This window comes from Phasianus colchicus, chromosome 3 (genome assembly GCF_987193195.1).
Source record: "Phasianus colchicus chromosome 3, bPhaCol1.hap1.1, whole genome shotgun sequence".
Classification (NCBI taxonomy): domain Eukaryota; kingdom Metazoa; phylum Chordata; class Aves; order Galliformes; family Phasianidae; genus Phasianus; species Phasianus colchicus.
This window is the reverse complement of record NC_143438.1, coordinates 49,231,397-49,250,239: the sequence shown is the minus strand read 5'-3', so window position 1 is coordinate 49,250,239 and position 18,843 is coordinate 49,231,397. Positions and strand designations below refer to the sequence as shown.

Genomic DNA, 18,843 nt, shown 5'->3' with positions numbered 1-18,843 from the left:
GTATTATCTGGACATAACTTTTGTTATTCATAAAGTTTAAAGAAAAGATGAGAAAATCCCTATGTTTAAGATGATTAAAAATTTTTAGAATTATGATGTCACTAGTCATTTATTGTGTCAAAGCAATTCTACCTTACCATGTGTTATAATATTTTATCTTTATAGAAATCATTGAATTGATGCCTTTTTTAGAATTTCACTTTACCTGCTGACATTCTCCAACTCCACTTAGTGTTCCACTCACATCGCACTGGCATGCTGCCCAGATGAAAAAGAAAAAGAAAATCTGCATTTCATCTTTCCAAGATACATAGCAGGAAAACAACAACTACTACCATCCTTAACCTGCAATTTTGAGTCCTAGTGCAACATGGGGGATTTTACTCCGGAAGGTTCAGAACAGCAAATGCATACTGGCACAAGGTGAGAAGGAAAAGCAAAGGAGAAAGAATGAAAACTTGTGTTCATGTGCAATTAACTGATGTATTTTAAAGAATTCTAATTGTATTTAACAAAAACAGTCTCAAGTTTGGATTTAGAATTGCTTTCTTTCTTAGAAACATTAAGATAATTGAAGCAAAACTGTGTCTTTCATCCTGAGTGGCAGTTCCTATTTTGCAATGCTACTTTGGGACCAGCACAGTTTCTCATATGAAATACAAATGAAGTAAATGTTGTGGGAATGAGCTACGCTGACCTAGAGGTTTGGTGAAATCCAGTACTGACTTTGTGACTGAAATCAAAGAAGACTAACTACATGAGAAGTCTGGAAACCAAAATCTGAGATGCTTGGACTGTTAAATATTGAAAATCAAAGATGTATGCACAAGCTAGGAGATAATAATAAATGAATAAGAACCTTCTTTCTCAAAATAATAGGCCAGATTCTGGTCTCAAGTGTTAAGTACAGAAATGCTGTAAAACTGCCATAAGACCATAAGAAGCATAGATCATTGCAAGTCAGAGAACACTTGCTATCATACATAATATCCCTTGCTGTCGTAGGTAATTAGGTGTCTAAATTAAATAATTAAATTAAATAATGTGAAAACATGCTCTTAACAAGTTGAAAAAGTCACTGCGTAGCAAAGGTGGCTACAGCTAATACAGATATTTTCAAAAGAATAAAGCACATTTCATTACCCAAAGAAAGACGTCTTGAAGCCATACCTGTACATCCCTCAGGGTTTTCTTCAGCCAGGTTCCAGTACAGTGGTTTGCATTTACTGCACGTAGGACCTTCAACGTGCTGAAGACATTGACAATAGCCCTAATGACAGAAATGAGTTAATAGAAATTCATCTGTTTCACTACTAAGAAAAACTGAATATTAACAACTCAGGCAGCTTATTGACTTTCACAGAAGCATGGAAACTGAAGCAGATTCAGACAACTTGGATTTTTCTTTCTCATGCTATCAGCACAGGATTGTTTCAAACTGCTTATTTTTCTATATCTAATTATTGTAAATCTCCCAACAGATGCCCTTTCCAATTCTTTTATGGATTTGTTAGAACTGCTCTAAAGCATTAACTGCTTTGCAAAAACTTTAAATACAATTTTCCTTAAAAGTAATCATTAATTTTCGTGTCTTTTTTTCCTCCCTTATTGTTCTCTTTTTCTTAGGAGGGCAGAGTGGAAAAGTGAACCAATTCAAATTAAAAATGTTAATATTACCAGCAATTTTTTCAAATTATAGTAATGCCATACTAAGTAGTAGATATGATGTCCATTCTTTCTGTAGAATTGATTTAGGCACATTTTTATTTCTCTTCATCATATTTTTCATATTCTCCATTTATAAATAATTGAAAAAATAATTATTAAAAGCTAAAGCATATTTTTCTGAGGCAACAATAACACTTTTTACTCCTATATGCATCTATTCTCATGGACAAGCAGAGGCAAATACCAGTGAATTCTGTTTTTCATACTTTCTTTTCTCTATTCTTTTCCGTCTTTCAGCAGTATTATTTGCTCAGATATATCAATATTTTCAGAGTAACTATCTTACATATGGTTAACTTAAAGAAAATGTGGAAAACGTATACATGAGCCTAACTCTTCCATCTGCCAGTCTTCATCGCAACCCATATATATGGGTTATAACAGTTTCTGATCCTGACTGTGATTTCTGATAGCATGCTACTAATAACCATCACAGTATTGCAAATGATAACAGTAGAATATCAGCAGTTACTAAGAATAATTTTTTCAAGAATAATTTGGTGCTAAAATGCTCTATATCAACCCAGAATCAGACATGCACAGGCACAAATGCATATCTGTATGTACATATTATGATTCTAGAACACCAAGTACATAAACAGTATGCATATTCCACATTTAAAATATATAAAAAGAACAACCAGCGTCACCCTCAAGAGGGAATTGTATTGATATGATCAAAGAGCAAAACACAAAGGTCATTTCCACTCTCTCTCTGCAAATAAGCCTGTGTAATTCTTTTGCAGTCAAAGATTAGGTTTCAGGCACTTAGGCAATGAAGTGAATGTGGTCAGCAAAGACTTAGACTGTACATGAACTGTTAACAAATACTGCTATCTGCAGCAGTAGAATACTTACAGAATGAGAATCAGTGCTACCTGAAGGGTTACATTCACTGTTGATTCCTTTATGAAATTTAAAAAACAAACAAAACATTAAAAGATCTTTTGAAAACAGCTGTGAAAAGTACAAAATAACATTTGCAACTTTCAAAGGGCTCTTTAATCCAATCACCCTGGAGTGACTTAAACACTTTAAGACCACCAGAAGCCTTTTATAATGGTTATTCAAACGTTTATTTAGCCTAGTTTAGACTGTTTGTTTCAGTATGCAAAGCAGTCACTTGGAAAAATATAGCATCAACCTACAACTGAGAGATATTTTCTTAGAATAACATACAGAATGATGAATGAACTCATCTAATATGCACTCCTTGTGACTCTCTGTGGGGCCCTCCCTTCCCACACTTCAGCAAGCTCCTACAGAAGTCCACAAAGCAGAATGTCCAGGAGAATCCCATAATAAAAATGGAGGGTGATATCAATTAAATGGAGGATTTTCCATCTCAAGCATTACCTTCACAGTAGGGGAAATTGTGGGCTGGAGAAATGCATCTGTCACACTGTCTCCCTGTAACGTCTGCTTGACACTCGCATTGCCCCATTGTTGGCTCACATATGCTGTGCCGGGAACCATGAGGAGAGCACTGACAAGCTACAACATAAAACAGTGTCAAAAATATTGGGAGAGTTCATCTTGTACATACCAAGCAATAACTTTCAAAAACTCTAGTACTGTAGAAGTTTTGAATACTGCATAGAGTGTTCTTCATTTTTATTTGAAATTACTAATTCTCACCTCTGTTGGTAGAAGTTTGAGATGGTCTGTTCCATCTTGACATTGTTTTCATCTTATTGGAAGAAATAAGTATAATTGATACGACAGAAAAAAGGAATGCCAGCCAAAGGGATCTAGACAGGCTTGAAAAGTGAGCCCACATGAACTGAGTGAGGTTCAAGAAGGCCAAGAGCAAGGTGCTGCAATTGGATTAGGGCAATCACAGATTGTGCACAGATCCTGAAAAGAACTCATAGAGAATAGTCCTGCCAAGGAGGAGTGGGAGATCCCAGTGAACAAAAAGCAGGACATGAGCTGACAGTGCTAAGCTGGCAGCTTGGAAGGCCAACAGTATCCTGGGCTGCATTAAAAGAGAAGTGGCCAGCAGGATTAAGGAGGTGATTGTCCCTTTCTGATCTGCCCTTGTAAGGCCCTATCTAGAGTACCATGTCCAGACGTTGGGCCCCTAAAACAAGGAAGACATGGAGCTGTTGAATCAGGTCCAGAAGAGGGCCATGAAGAAGATTAGAGGGCTGGAGCATCTCTCCTATGAGGACAGGCTGAGGGAGCTGCTGGGCTTGTTCAGCCTGGAGAAGAGAAGGCTTCAGGGACAACTCACTGTAGCCTTCCAGTATTAAACGTAGCTTATAAACAGGACGGTAATCTACATTTTATATGATCTAATAGTGATAGAACAAGGGGGAATGGTTTTAAATAAAAAGAGTGAGACTTAGCTTAGACGTTAAGGTGATTTTTTTTTTTTAAACTGAGAGGGCAGTGAGACCTTGGAACAGGTTGCCAAGAGAAGCTGCGGGTGCTACATCCCTGGAGGCGCTCAAGGCCAGGTTGGATGGGGTCCTGGGCAGCCTGATGTAATGGGTTGCAGCCCTGCCCATGGAAGGGGGATTAAAACTGAATGGTCTTTAATGTTTCTTCCAACTCAACTCACTCTATACTATCTGGAACTATAATCTCTTTCCCATCATCTTTGTTCCGTTTTGGTTTTGACTTTGTTTTCTCAATCTTCCTACAGTTATGGAAAGAACAGGGCAAAATCTTCCCTGAATTCTAGACCTGCACTTAAAAAAGAATGGCAAAATACAGAATATAGGTGCTCATTACATTTTTATACCTGAGGGGTGAGGAGGCCAGAAGCAAACTTAAAAATAAACTGTGTAACAATCTTACTGTTTCAAGCTCCTACATAACACACATATGGTAACAAAAATAAACACTACTACTGTAGCTCAGGAAACAAGTTTTGCTCTGATACAATCTGAGGCTGAAATGAATTAGGCCTATTACTGAAATAGTAGTCGTATCTCCTAAAAAGGAATAACAAACCTGTAGGATTTTTTTTTTTTTTTTTTTTTTTTGCTAAGATTGTACTGATTATCCACATAATTCAGCTTTTAACATGTTGCTCCTTTAGTATCAACGCTTTTCACTTCAAGGAAAGAAAAGTCCTATTCACAATGTTTAGATAGATTGTTATTCTAACTATGGTGTCTGCAGGTTTCATTGTGCCTGTTGTAAAAATATACACATGGTCTGATCAATTAATCCACTTAGGCAGAAAAAAAATATATTGTGGAAGGTTTGCAGGGTCAAGCCTTCTAGATTAGTATTTATGGCACAGTTTTATCACTTGTCAAGAGCATATACTAATGCAATTAAAAGTTTACAAGACGATGTATCAAATATTAGAAGGCCAAACCAGTTGCAATGAAGCTTATACTCTTGAAATTTAATGAGTCAGAACTCAAAAGTAAACACCCACTGCCTAGCCTAAGCTTTAGATTTCATGTTTTAAAAGAGAGATACAAATGCACCAAGGCCAAACACTTCTGTGCTTACATTAATACAACTAGTACAGATAACAGGAACAGCACAGATACACCAGGGAGGGCTACCAGAATGTGTGCCTGCCTGGAAACTGTCTGGATCTTCAGTGTTCCTGTTGTCAGCTTTGAAAAGGAGGAAACTATCATGCTTACGTAGGTTGTTTTATATTGAATATATTCAAGAAAAAAAATGATTTCCTTCTGTACTGTATGGTAATGAGACAGCAACCCCTCAGCAGAAAGAGGAAAGACTGTTACTCACGCAAGCAGCTGGGGTAGCTGTAATAACCTGGAGCACACTGGTCACATCTAAATCCAGAATAGTTAGTATGACATAGACACTGTCCTCTAGGATCACATGTATTGTCCAGTGAGCCAGTAGAGTCACAACTGCATTCTGCACAGAGGAAAAAAAGAATAACTAAATAACCTGAGGGATGTATCTCTAAGTAAGTATTTAAAAATAGAATTTGCCAAAAAAAAAGTCACCTTTAAATGTCAAATAATCATGGGGAATCCAGACAAAACAGTTTTACCACCAAATATAAATATCTTGAAATAAATGTTTATAGTATAATTGCCTCCTCAAACACTGATAAACATGTTCTTCCTGAAACTCTATGGTATAGTTTTTAGACCTGTCCTTATTCCTTACAAAATATCTGTGAAAGGAACAAAAGTGTATCTTATAGTTGAAAGAAAAGGCACATGACAGAAGTACTCAACATGTTTAAAAAATAATCTCTGCCAAAAAGCATCTACAAGGCTAAACTAGGTCTGATGCCTGAGAATAACCTTACTGGTATGATACAGCAGGCACGCTGTAAGACTTAACAACTAGCTGAATGGGTGCTTCCCTTAGGTTTATCACTGTTTTAGGCTAATAGTTCTATCACAGATAAGACCTGTTATTTTATAGAAATGATGCTGGAATTTACACAAGTGCACATTTTATAGGTACATGAATGGGAGCCCATCTGGGAATCCCAATTGCTAAGGTCTGCAGTTAATCACTTGTATTATACAACTAACAGAAATGACTGTCTGACAGAAATATAAAACAAACGCTGCTCAAGTACTATCTTTCTGTTCCATGTTCATATTCCCAGTTTCCCCTTTCAGTTCCTCCTTTTACTGCAGCCAAGGATATTAGGCTTTGCTATGTTTACTTCAAAGTATAATGGAAAGACACAGGATTTGCTAGGAAGTTAACATAAGAAAAATATAAACAGTGAAGCTTCCAAAATCATCACCACCACAGCTGTCTACTCTCAGCTGAACACTATATAATGTTTTCTCCTTATTTTAATTGCATCAATCAGTTTAAAAGCATTACTTTGATTTTTGCTCCTATTGAATAGGATTGAATACTACAGATTTCAGCAAGGCAAGATCAGAGAGGCCAGTTTTAGTTGCAGCAGCCAAGAAGCTACCAGAACAACCTCCCTTCAGAATATCATAGCTCCAAGTAGGAGTACAGGTTAGGCTGCTCACCTTCTACCAGTCTACAGCATACTGCATTAATTTAAATTTGACTAACAGCAGCTTATTTTAATAGAACAAGCTGCGAACTGCAGCAGTTTTGAGTAATCCCACTGGCTGTGTTTTCAACTATTTTGCCTGCCTTCTACTATTTATTTTTGCATGCCTTCTTAAGCTTTTATGTCTCTTCACCGCTTTTGTTGTTAAAAATTTGAACATATTCAATACAGATCTGACTTGCTTTAAGATTTCTACTTAATTCAGTTCAAAGAAAAAAATTACAGTATTTTAAAACCACTAAGCATGGTGCACCAACACAAAATTTGATTTTGTTTTTCATTTTTAAAAGCTAATCTACTCCAGACCATAAACATACAGTCATGTGGTATTATTTTATTCCAACCATTGTGTTTGGCAACAGAGTGCAATACATCTTTGAGAGTGCTTAAGGAATCCAGCTATTTACTGGATATAAACAAGTACACGAAGTCCAAAAAAAGACGACTGCCATAGTCTGAAATAATAAGGAAGAAGGTGGCAAATCATGATGTTCTATATAAATCCTGTAGAGGAAATTATGCATCAAAACTCAGCAATATCTTACATTCTTATTCAGTGTAAAATTCACTGATCATTTAACGGTTTGAGATGGAAGGGACCTTAAAGATCATCAATTTCCACTCCCCTGCTACTGCTGGGGGCAGGGATTATCAAGGATTATCAAGGATTAAGGATCTCTCTCATTCACTGCAAAGGCAGATAGAACATAGAGGCAGATAGGACTTAATGGTACCCTCATGAACACACAGAAGTATTATGCTTTTCAACATCATACTTCTTCAGTATTGATCAATCTTCCTTTCATGTAAACAGCAGGCTAGTCCTTGACATCATATACACTGGTAAAACCACGTGGAGATCATTCATGCTTCACATTTACATGTCCAAGTCCAGTTATATGATGCTAAAATGAGTAAGAAATCACTGTGAAGGACAAAAATGTCACTTTCAAATTTACAAAAGACACATTGTGTGAGGAACTAAACAGAGCCACTGCAAAAGTAGATTAGTTTTCCACAGCTCCGCTGTTTTTTGTTTTTTGTTTTTTTTTACCATGCCAGTTCCTTGCCAGCAATCAAGTATTTTCTGTTGCTTTAGGCCTCCATTATTAAAACAGTTTTCATATCTTTTAGTTATTATTAAGACAGCTGTGCTAACTGAAGCTAAATCAGTCTGACTACGAGAAAAGCCTGCATAATTCCCTAGTACAGAAACAATACCTGGAATTAGTGCTTAGAGAATGAAAATGCATGAGGATTTCACTGTAAAGAGGAATGTCTTGCTCACTTACTGCTGTGAATATGACTTCAACCCCTACAAAAGCAATACATTAAAAGCATTGCAGTTAGCCTATTCAGGGGTCTGTTGGATTCCATACATGCAGTCTGCAACCTTACCTTCACAGGCAGGGAAAGAGTGGTGGCCAGGCTGACAGCTGTCACACTGAAGTCCAACTACCCCTGAGCGACAAAGACACTTTCCAAGAAAATCACAGACTTCAGGCTGGGTACCCACTGAGTTACATTCACACACTGCAATCAAGAAAAGAATTTTCAGACGCAGTCTCTAGAGAGTTCTTTCATCTTTCCAAAAGAAAAAGAAAAAAAAAAAAAAAAGAAAAAAGAAAGATAGAAAGAAAGGAAAAAAGAAAAAGCCATTCTCTGATGGCCAAAATCTTTTCAGACTGTCAGATTTATTTTGTTTCTTATTAGCTTTTATTGATTGCTCATCAGTAGGAATTAGTATTGAGGTAGACATTAATGAAAATCCATTAAAGAAAGTAACTGGCTCAAGGTAACTATGGAGTTCGATGTCAGTGCAGAAACACACAGTCTGTCCTCGCTCATGGACAAGACTCATCAATCCTAAGTGGTATTTCAACCACTGAAAGCAGTTCCCCCTTTTCTAGGCTAAAATTAAACAATTTATGGTTTGGGATTTACAATCTCAGGAGGGAAGGGTTAGTAAGATGCATAAGAAGGCAGTACAGATAATTAAAGTACTCTAAAAAGAGACAGTTTTCTGGTACTGATATATCAAGCTGCCCTTTCTCATCAAAGTAAGGTTACAAACTAAAATTAAATTAAAAAAAAATAAAAGATAAGTAACAGAAATGCTTCAGCTAGTATTCTAGATATCATCTGGCATAAATTAACTGGAATCTGATATCTGCATCATAAAATAGTCAGCAATCAATTAATAGAGGCATTTTTAGTTAGGAATCACTCCTCAACAAATTTTTCTTCTCTTTTGACTTCCCTGAGTTTTGGGAGAGTTTGTTATAAACACATCTCCCTGTCAAAAGAATTTCATTTCTCAGTACAAACTATGGATCTGTATTTTTGGATACGCCTGCTGAAAGGGAATGTTTTGGCTTACTCTGGCAGAAAGGGTAACGAAAATAGCCAGCTGCACAGGTATCACAGGAAAATCCCTGAAATCCAGTTCGACATCTGCACTGCCCAGTATTTCCATCACAGTCACCACCCAGCACTCCTGCGCCGTGGCACTGGCACGCTGGAGAGAACATTGTAAAGAAAACATTTGCAGTGTTACAAGTCTTAGAGTATTTCACTGGAAAGCCAAATGTTGGCATTTACACTGGACATCTGGCTCCAAGCATAAAAGAGACAACAGAACTTACGCAGACACTGGGGGCCAAAGTATCCTGCTTTGCAGCCACCTTCTAGTTATAACAGGAACAAAAAGACAGAAAGGAACAGAAGTTAGCACATGAAAGTATGCAACTCCTCATATTTTTACAGAGAAAATGATATCGGTACTTAGTAATTATTACTGCTGAACTAACAAAACTATTTGTATGAACCTTACACACAAATCTCATTAGAAAAGTAAATCGTAATCACAAGCTTAGTCTGAGAGCACTAATTCTTCAAATACAATAATTTCCATTTAGAGACACCTTTCCTTTGCCTTCAGACTGAAATACTACTGTTGAAAATGTAAATAGTTTTAAGACCTGTTTAGTCTTAATAGTTTTCTCCTGCTTACTTTTCCTCATTTTATCATTGCAATTTTTTTTTTCCTTCTTCATTTTAAACGTGTGTAAGAGAATATGCAACAGAGCATACCTTAAGTCTACATGATATATTTTTGATGCTATCCAGGGATGATAATTGTCTTCCCAAAACTAAAGCAGATATTTTCAAGGGATTTAGAACTTGTAAATGGATGTGCACTCTCTACCTATCCCCGCTTTGTTTTTGGGTTTTTTTTTTGGAAGGGGGGAAGGGTTGGTTTTGTTTTGTTTTGTTTTTTGCAAAAATGAGTAGAAAATTAAGTGGAATTATGTTGCTTTCAGGATATTACAAAGTATTCTACTATTTTTTGTTGTTCGTTTGTTTAAGTTATTAATCCTGAAGTATATCGCAAGTACTTATTTGATCTGTGATGTCTCAGTACTGCAGTATGATGACATATGCTAAAGAACACACCGAGGCAATCACTGTATGTATTTCAGACAGCTTCGGGGTGGGCTAAATAAGAAATACTTATCCCTCAGAAATTCAAGTTCTTTACTGCCAAAGGCAATGTACAATTTGCCAGGTGTAAGACGACAGCCCAGAAACAGAGGCCAGTTAGCCCTAAGAGATTTACACTGCAAAGCAGCTGACAAGTGGTACATGTCAAAAAGCCTTGATGGATCTGTTCATGAGCATTTAACAAGATGGTCAGGATCTTCTGCAGATGTTTGCCGGAGGGTTGCCGAACTTGTTTCTGATCCATAACTTTTTGGAACTAACCCACTAAAGCATTTAATATGAGTAAGACTATGTAATGAACTTCTGGTAAGAAAAAAAGGCTCTTCAAAAAATAAATAGCAACATTGAATGAATCTTCGTGAAAGAACAAGCACTACTGAAATCATGAAAAATGATTAAATTGGGAAGATAAACAAAACACAAAGAACTTGCCTATTATGTCACCAGCTATAGCATCTCTTGGATTTGGAGAAGTAGAAGGATAAACAGGAATATCTTTAAAACAAAAGAAAGAATGAAGTATAGTTTAAAGAAATGCACTTATTTCAGTAAAAATCATGACAAATTATAAAGTTCTGTCCTGTCAAGACAAAGAGCATGATAATTACATGACTCAAGCAATCAATTACTGTTTTGTTCTCTTTCAGTTAGGAAAGGGCTAATAAACTTTTAACTTTTGTTCTCCAAATCAGGTAAAAGTCTGTCAAAAAGAAATGCATGAAAGGCCAAACATCCTTTGGAAATGCTACTATATTACTTTCCTGCTCTCTCTGTTTTCGTACAGAAAGCTTTCTTGTTGTTGACAGCATTATGAGAGTATCTAGAGAACTACATATTTATTTCAAAGTTTTTATTTCCAGTTGAAAGTTCGTCTCCTGCTATTTGCCATTATGACTCAGTACCCAAAACCCCAGAATCTGAGACAAAATACTCCCACTGTTGCATTTTTAGAATCAGATCACAGAGTCACGAGCTTTTTTGCAGTAAACAGAATTCTGATGTTATATCATCTTCCTAAGGGGAAAGCATTTAATTTTCTCAATTGTCAATGCATAGTTTTATTCTGTGTTAAAGTAAAAATCTAATTTTCAATTATTTAATGACATTTGATTTTGTTCTGTTACCATTTTCAATAAATGGAGGCACTCAGCATTTGTGTGACATTATTTTTTCTCGTGTGATTATTTTCTTTGGCTTTACAAACATCTTTCCCTGAATCACTTAAATCTCAAACAAACCTGTAACCTTCCCTTCAACCATATTACCAGCACTTATCTGCAGTCCAGCAGAAGTATGAAAGCACCGCTGACAGCTTTATGCTCTGCCAGGAGGGCCTTTCCAACATTATGCAAGTGGTAATTTACAACTCTTTTAAATTATTTCTAGAATCTTCTGAAAGCCCACAAGGTTGGTTTATTAGGGTTACAAGTTCCAAATCTTTTGAGGCCTAGAGAACACAAAACCATTTTCTCCCTTTTCTCTCCCTAGTAATAGTCTACTTTCTAGTTCAATTGAGTTATACATAATGATCCTGAGACACATTTGAACAACTGGTCCAAGGGCTTTAGGACGGGGATTCATGATTTAGGGATAGAGAGATGTCTTGCATGAATTCTGAGAATGCAGTACAACCTATTTGATTTTCAGGGAACCATTGCTTTGTAAGTAAACCAGACTCTTCAGTGTTATGACTACTGATTTCTCAGAAAATGTGAACATGAAAATCTGAAATGCCAGATGAATCAAACAGATGAAATAAATCAAGTGTAATGAAAACAGTCCTTTAAAGCACATTTAAAATGCAAGAGAAAAGACATTTTTATTTTCATACTTACGAATACAAAATGGAAAACTATAGAATCCATCAGCACAGTGTTCACAGTTTTCTCCCTGGAAATTCCACTTGCAGAAACAGCGGCCTGATCCTTCCTCACAGCCCTCTGCACGCTCCAGATCACAAGGGCAAGCTAAGCAAGGATCAGAAATTTAGCACTTTTTGGAAATGAATTAATTTGTCTTCTGCAGCATTGCAACATGGCATTATAATGTTATTTACTGTTGTATCTCCTCATTTCAAGAATTAACCTGCACGCTGTTTCATATTTCCCCAAGTTATATCATCAGTTAATCTTTACAACACCCCTTAGAGGTGAGATCTATGTTATTCTCTTAGTGTTTAACCTTTTTTATTCAGACAACTACACTTATTATTATTCTGCACAGCACCTATTTTTTCTGTGGCTTCTGCTCATCTCTCTCCAAAGTCTAGGCTGAGCATCATGCCCCATCCATCTTCCCTTACACATCACATGCAGCATTATAGTAGAACTTTCATCATTGTTTGACCTCCCATCCATATCAATACCCAAACACAACACACCATAGCTTCCTCCTACTTAACACAACGCTCCATCAGCCTGTTTGTAATTTGGCTCTTTGCTCTTATCTATACTCAGCTCATCTTTTTCAAATGTTACATTAGCAATTATCCCATTGCACTATTTATTACAGATGATTCAGCACTAGATAAAGTAGGAGCAACAATCCTTAGAACCTTTTGAGTTATAAAATAAAATTCACAAGTGACCAAGAGCCAACAGATAACTCATATGTAAATAAGAGAGCTAAGAGAAGCAAAGTCACGAGGTTATGAAATAAGAGTGGCTTCTCAGAGGTCATGCCAGCTGTGGGGCGTGTAGTTGATCCTACCTCCTCAGCAGCCCTTTATGGCTTACTTCCTGCTATTGTCCTTCTGCTGGCCTGAAGCCACACATGTTGAGAAGAACATCATTGAGGGGGTCTAAAGCAACACAGTGTCATTTGCAGTTCTTTTCAAACATCTTTTGAGCACTTTTTTCCCCCTCCCAAAAATATGCACCCTCTGCACTTGTTATAGAAAAGAAAAACAAAACCAACCAACCAACCAAAAAAACTCACAAAATCAATACATCACCACCACAATGAGAAGATACTGAATACAGAAGACCTTACATATACAGCCATCAGGAGCTCTTGCTGGAACACCGTAAGGACGATAGTAACCTTTTGCACACTTCTCACAGTTAACACCAGCTGTATTATGCTGTGCAAAATAAAACAGGAGAATATGAACTAAAAAGGGGAACTTGGAAGGAGAATTAAGAAATAACATCCTTAATACTCTTCCTATACACAACTAAGAAAGGATCATCTCAGGAACATGACAAAAAAGTATTTATACAATAAATACAGCATTTGTCATTTGATGTTCTTTAACTACTTAATCTGTACAGCTTTCTGTATTGCAGTATTCTCACATAAAGTAGCCAAATTTTAACTTTAAATTATGAACATGAGCTACTTAACAGAAAATAATTTCAATTTAGTGATAAAATTCCTCCTTTTTACACTATCACTATTCATTTATTTTATACTGCTTTCTGTTTTGTTTTTTGCAACATGTACATCATACAGACAACTGCATGGAGATGGAGTTTTCTTCACGCTTTTATTTCTTATGAATACACTATCCAATATTAGCAACCTCAATATAATCCAAAACCTAATCAGTCTACATGAAACAAAGACAAAATAGTTATTCCATTACAAAAATATGCATCTCCACAAATATGTTTCAGAAACACAGAAAAAAATATCATACGTATTTTGAAATAGAGTAAAAATACATCTCAGGTGAAAAAAGTCCTGAGTAAATTGCAACTCCAGTAGTAAAGCTCTCCTTCGTGGTGAAGGTGACAGTAGCATGCACCAGTGATGGCGTTCATAAGTTGAGCAATTAGGAGTCACAAAACACTGGTAGAGTCAGTCTCATGAGCAGGGGATGAGAGAAGGGAGTAAATTTTGCTTTGGAGCAAGCAAAGCAGCAGACATCTGCCCTCAGCCCCCTGGTACTGTTTAGTTCCTCCTCAGGGTGTGTTGCAACACACAGTTACAGAGACTTAATGGTGCAGCTGGCAGGGCAGTTGATGAGCAGGGTACTCAATACGTTGCTATTGTGGTTGGTATTCTCAGATTGCTTAATAGTTCTAGTTCTGCCAGGTGCTTCCTTTAGCACCTCCACAGCTGAGCTACTGCTGAGAAAGGCTAACAGTAGATTAGGGAAGGTGATCCTCACATCTCACGGTAGATGGAGACACATCAGCAGTTGCAGCACGTAGCCTGGCAAGACCCAGTAACACTGCTTAAGACTGCAGAACTACTTGAAGATTATGCAGCAGTGGACTCAACACATTGCAGGGCATGTTCTTCAGAGATTCCTAACACCCATGGCACATTAGAGGCCTCATCCTGGACAGAGCTGCAGGTGGTGAATGCCATTCTCTGGTGACCAACCTGGGCACAGCTTGTCTATAAGGATCAGAAAACATACCAACACCACTGATATGCAGTAGGTGTGTTACAGACTGCCTGAACAAGAAGGTGGATGAAGCATTTTTTTATGCAGCCAGAGAAAATCTTGCAATCACAGGCCTTGGTAGTCAAAGATAATTTTAACCACTCCAATGCAGCAGAGAGTAAGCAATTCAGAAGTTAATTTTACTTTATCAAAGACAGTTTTGGGGTGCAGGGGCTTATTAACCCGAAGGAGGAGATACTCTGTTCAAGGGGACTCCCACAAACAAGGAAGAACTGGCAGAACATGTGAAAGCTGAGGGCAGCATTATGCAGTGACCATGAGACTGAATTTTTAGATCCTAGGACATGAAAGAAGGACCAACAAGATAAACCTACCAGACAGCACAAAGCTGTGCACAGAAATGTCGACTGGGAGAAAAAGAACATTTCTTCTGCTCATGCTAGTAAAAAATAATTCTATTCTCTTCTGATTGCTTTTTGAACAATATTTGATTTTACTGTGGTAATGAGATGGAAAACACACTTAAAATTTTACTAGACATCAACTTTTTTTTTTTTGCTTCTTAAATACAGCCATATTTTCGAATGCACGGCATGGTAATAGATACAAATCATTATATGTAGGTTTCATAGGCTTAATGATAATTTTCCCTTATCATCATAGTTCAGAAGACTCAACAGCAAAAGGAAGACAGATTTTTAAATCTCTCTGGCTATATTTAACCTGGAAATCACAGACAATTACAAATCTATATTGGAAGAAACCTCAGCAGTCCAGGTGATCCAACCTCACTGAAAGTACAGATAACTCCAGAATTAGATTAAGTTGTTTAGAGTTTTGTATGATCTTTTCTGATAGTAGTCATAGTACTATAAAAGTTACTTAGGAGGAGAAAGATTCTTTTACAAGATTGTATTACTGATTAATGACATATAGTGTGAAGTCTCTGACTCCAAATTGACATTTGTTGGTCCAAACCAGCCAAGCCTCTAAGGATGCTAAGGGTCTGAAGCACGTGACATGTAAGGAGAAACTGAGAAAAGGGCCTTGACTGGCTTGGAGAATACATTTAAGGACAGGACAGTGTCTAGTGACAGTTTTCTCTATCTAGGAGGAGGTTACAGAGATGACAGAGCCATGTCTTCTCAGACAAAAGCCAGCTGCACAAGATACAACTGGGGAAATTCCCACTGAACAGCAACAAAAATCTCTTTAACACAAGAGTACTTAAGTGCTGTAATAAATTACCCAGAGACTATGCAATCTCCATCCTTGGAAGTTTTCAGAACTGAACTGGGCACTTTTTTATGCAAACTGATATTACTTTCATCTATCCTTGGAGCTCTAATCCAAATGATTTCCAGAGATCCCTTCTACAATTCCATGTTTTTCAGTACCAAAAACTTTCCTTCTTGATACCACCTATGTCCTCCTTTAGTCCTGATGATGAAGGAGAGTTCTCTGCATTTTGCTTCAGTAAAGAACCAGCTGGACTGCGTTGGTACTTTATTTAGGAAATTTTATTTCCCTTTATTAAGCAGAGAAATGGCAGATTTCATAATAACAGAAAAGGGAATTTTTTGTAGTTAATATAATCATTTTATTGTGTGGCCTTATTTGAATCACATAGAACTGAACATAGACATAATTTAGGTATCAATATGCACTGACAAGGAATGTTGTATGATGCAAATTATTTTCAGACACCTATTTCCCTACTCTGAGTACAAGTAATAACAGTAGAGGAATGGAGCTATCTAAACTGGTCAGCCTCATAACTATCAATGCAGGCACAACAACACTGTAGTACATCTTCTTCAAAAACCATTTACTTAAACGACCAAAATCTTTTTACCTGGCAATTAATGCAGACTCCTCCACCTTCATAATGCCCGTGAATATTTAGGCTTTCTCGACGCTGATCAACATCAGCATCATAGTAGCAGTCAGTGGCATGTTCATGACAATTGCAGGCTGGAAAAGTAATATTCCAAGTTAGCTTTCATTATCATGCTAGAATTCATAGAAAGAGAGAATCACCACGATTGGAAAAGACCCCCAAGATCATCCAGTCCAACCATCCACCTACCACCAATACTTCCCACTAAACTATGTCCTTCAGTACAACATCCAAATATTTCTTGAACACCTCCAGTGATGGTGACCCCACCACCTCCCTGGGCAGCCCATTCCAGCACTAAAAAACTCCTTCAGAGAAGAAATTTTTCCTAACATCCAATCTGAACCTCCCCTGGAACATCTTGCGGTCATTCCCTTTAGTCCTATTGCTAGTTACATGGGAATAGAGGCCAACCCCACCTCACCACAACCTTCTTTCAGGCCACTGTAGAGAGCAACAAGGTCTCTCCTGAGCCTCCTCTTCTCCAGACTGAACAATCCCAGCTCCCTCAGCTGCTCTCCATGAGACCTGCACTCCAGACCCCTCACCGCTTTATTGCCCTCCTCTGAACACATTCCAGGGCATCAACTATCTTTTTGATAGTTTGAGGGGCCCAAAACTGAACATAGTATTCAAGGAGTGGCTTCACTAGTGCTGAGTACAAAGTGATGATAACTTCATTGCTGCTGCTGGCAATACTATTTCTGATACAAACCAGAATGCCATTGGCCTTCTTGTTCACCTGGGCACACTGCTGGCTCGTGTTCAGCTGAATGTTGATTAACAACTCCAGGTTCATTTCTTCTGCAGTCTTCCAGCTACTCTGCCCCAAGCCTGTAGCATTGCCTGGGGTTGTTGTGACCAAAGCACAGGACCCAGCACTTGGTCTTGTTGAACTTCATCCCATTGGCCTCAGCCCAGCTAACCAGCCTGTCCAGATCTTTCTGTAAGGGCCTTCCTGCCTCCAAACAGATCAACACTTCCTCCCACATTAGTGTCATCCACACATTTACTGAAGGTGCACTCAATACCCTTAACCAGATCATCAACAAAGATACTGAACAGGACAGGCCCCAGTACTGACTTCCTGAGGAATGCCACCCATGACTGGTCACCAGATTTAACTCCATTCACCACCAATACAGCAGAGGTGAAAGAAACAACTAGATTATTTATATATACAAACACTCATATGTTTTGTAGTACTCTCTAGAGCACAGATTTACCTATCATCAACTGGATTTCCATGCTAGAAACATGGGAAGATCATCTAGACATGAGAAAGGCATGCTGCTAGGCTTATTAGAGAAAAAAAATAGTTGTACCATATCAAAAATATATATTTATGCATAAAAGCAGAACTAGAAATCTCCAGAAGTATGGTCTCAGCAGTTTTGAAAATACATGAAAAACATGTTCAAATGCTTATTCTACTTTTCCATTTCCAAAAATACATCTGGGTTGAAGCTGCATTCATTCATTCACTATGTATTTATTTCAAATAAACAGTTATAGATAAGTTATAATATTTAAATAAAAAGATATACGCAAAAGGAACTCACATAGCCATAAATAAAGAGACATCAACAAACTTAGCTATATATTTATCTAGCTGCTGTTCTCTTAATGGAGAAGTTTTAAGTATAAATTCATTCCACTGCCTGAGAATTTTGGATTCAAAAAAATGTACTGTCTGAAAAAGCATGGTATAAAGAACAGTAACAAGAGTAATACTAATAAACCGCTATTTAAAAAGGACGGAATTAGGTGATTGAGAAAATGAATTTTCCCCAGTTTATGGTTGCTTACAGTCTCAGCTGTGATAAATTTTACTTTGGGTACTACATGGTTAGTTCATCTCCTGTATTTTTCTTTTTATTAAGCCAAGTAAAGGTAACAGTTGAACACACAGAGGACATAAACATTCCAGTCCATCTTTGAATAATTATTCTGTTACATTTTTTATTCCTTCTGACAGATGTTTATATTGTAGTGCTCAGAAGAGACTGAAAGAGACATATCTGAGAGACTTTGCTTCCAGGCACCTCAGTGTCACTTGCAGATGTCCTGGCCTAGGATATCACCTTCTGAAAACATCTGAGATGCTTCCACTGTTAGCTTGTAGTGTTATATATGCATCAGCTGGCTTTACCAATCTCCTTACATCAAGGTGGGAGACCTAAAGCTAGAAAATCCCTTACTGTTTTAACTTCAGCCAAAAGGTCAAACAATACAAATTCCAGAACCAGCCCAACGTTCATGACAGGTTCATTGCAGAAGAGAGTTAAGATGAAAAATAGCTCTATGTTTTGAATAGATCCTACAGGTACAGTTTGAGTAAAGAAAACGTAT

The 18,843-nt window shown here is 37.3% G+C and overlaps 1 protein-coding gene across 2 annotated transcripts in view; it reads right to left on the bottom strand.

Annotated features, from left to right (window-relative positions):
• LAMA3 (laminin subunit alpha 3) overlaps positions 1 to 18,843 on the bottom strand; it is a 115,517-nt gene that overhangs the window by 69,926 nt on the left and 26,748 nt on the right. For both annotated transcript variants that reach the window (XM_090137471.1, XM_090137472.1), the window contains exons 8-19: positions 16,447 to 16,565; positions 13,226 to 13,316; positions 12,070 to 12,201; positions 10,667 to 10,729; positions 9,376 to 9,417; positions 9,111 to 9,248; positions 8,129 to 8,263; positions 5,452 to 5,586; positions 3,085 to 3,222; positions 2,587 to 2,633; positions 1,171 to 1,270; positions 206 to 258 (exon numbers count right to left, since the gene is read on the bottom strand). In XM_090137471.1, coding sequence (XP_089993597.1) covers positions 206 to 258; positions 1,171 to 1,270; positions 2,587 to 2,633; positions 3,085 to 3,222; positions 5,452 to 5,586; positions 8,129 to 8,263; positions 9,111 to 9,248; positions 9,376 to 9,417; positions 10,667 to 10,729; positions 12,070 to 12,201; positions 13,226 to 13,316; positions 16,447 to 16,565 — 1,193 coding nt within the window. The remainder of the gene's footprint in view (positions 1 to 205; positions 259 to 1,170; positions 1,271 to 2,586; positions 2,634 to 3,084; positions 3,223 to 5,451; positions 5,587 to 8,128; positions 8,264 to 9,110; positions 9,249 to 9,375; positions 9,418 to 10,666; positions 10,730 to 12,069; positions 12,202 to 13,225; positions 13,317 to 16,446; positions 16,566 to 18,843) is intronic.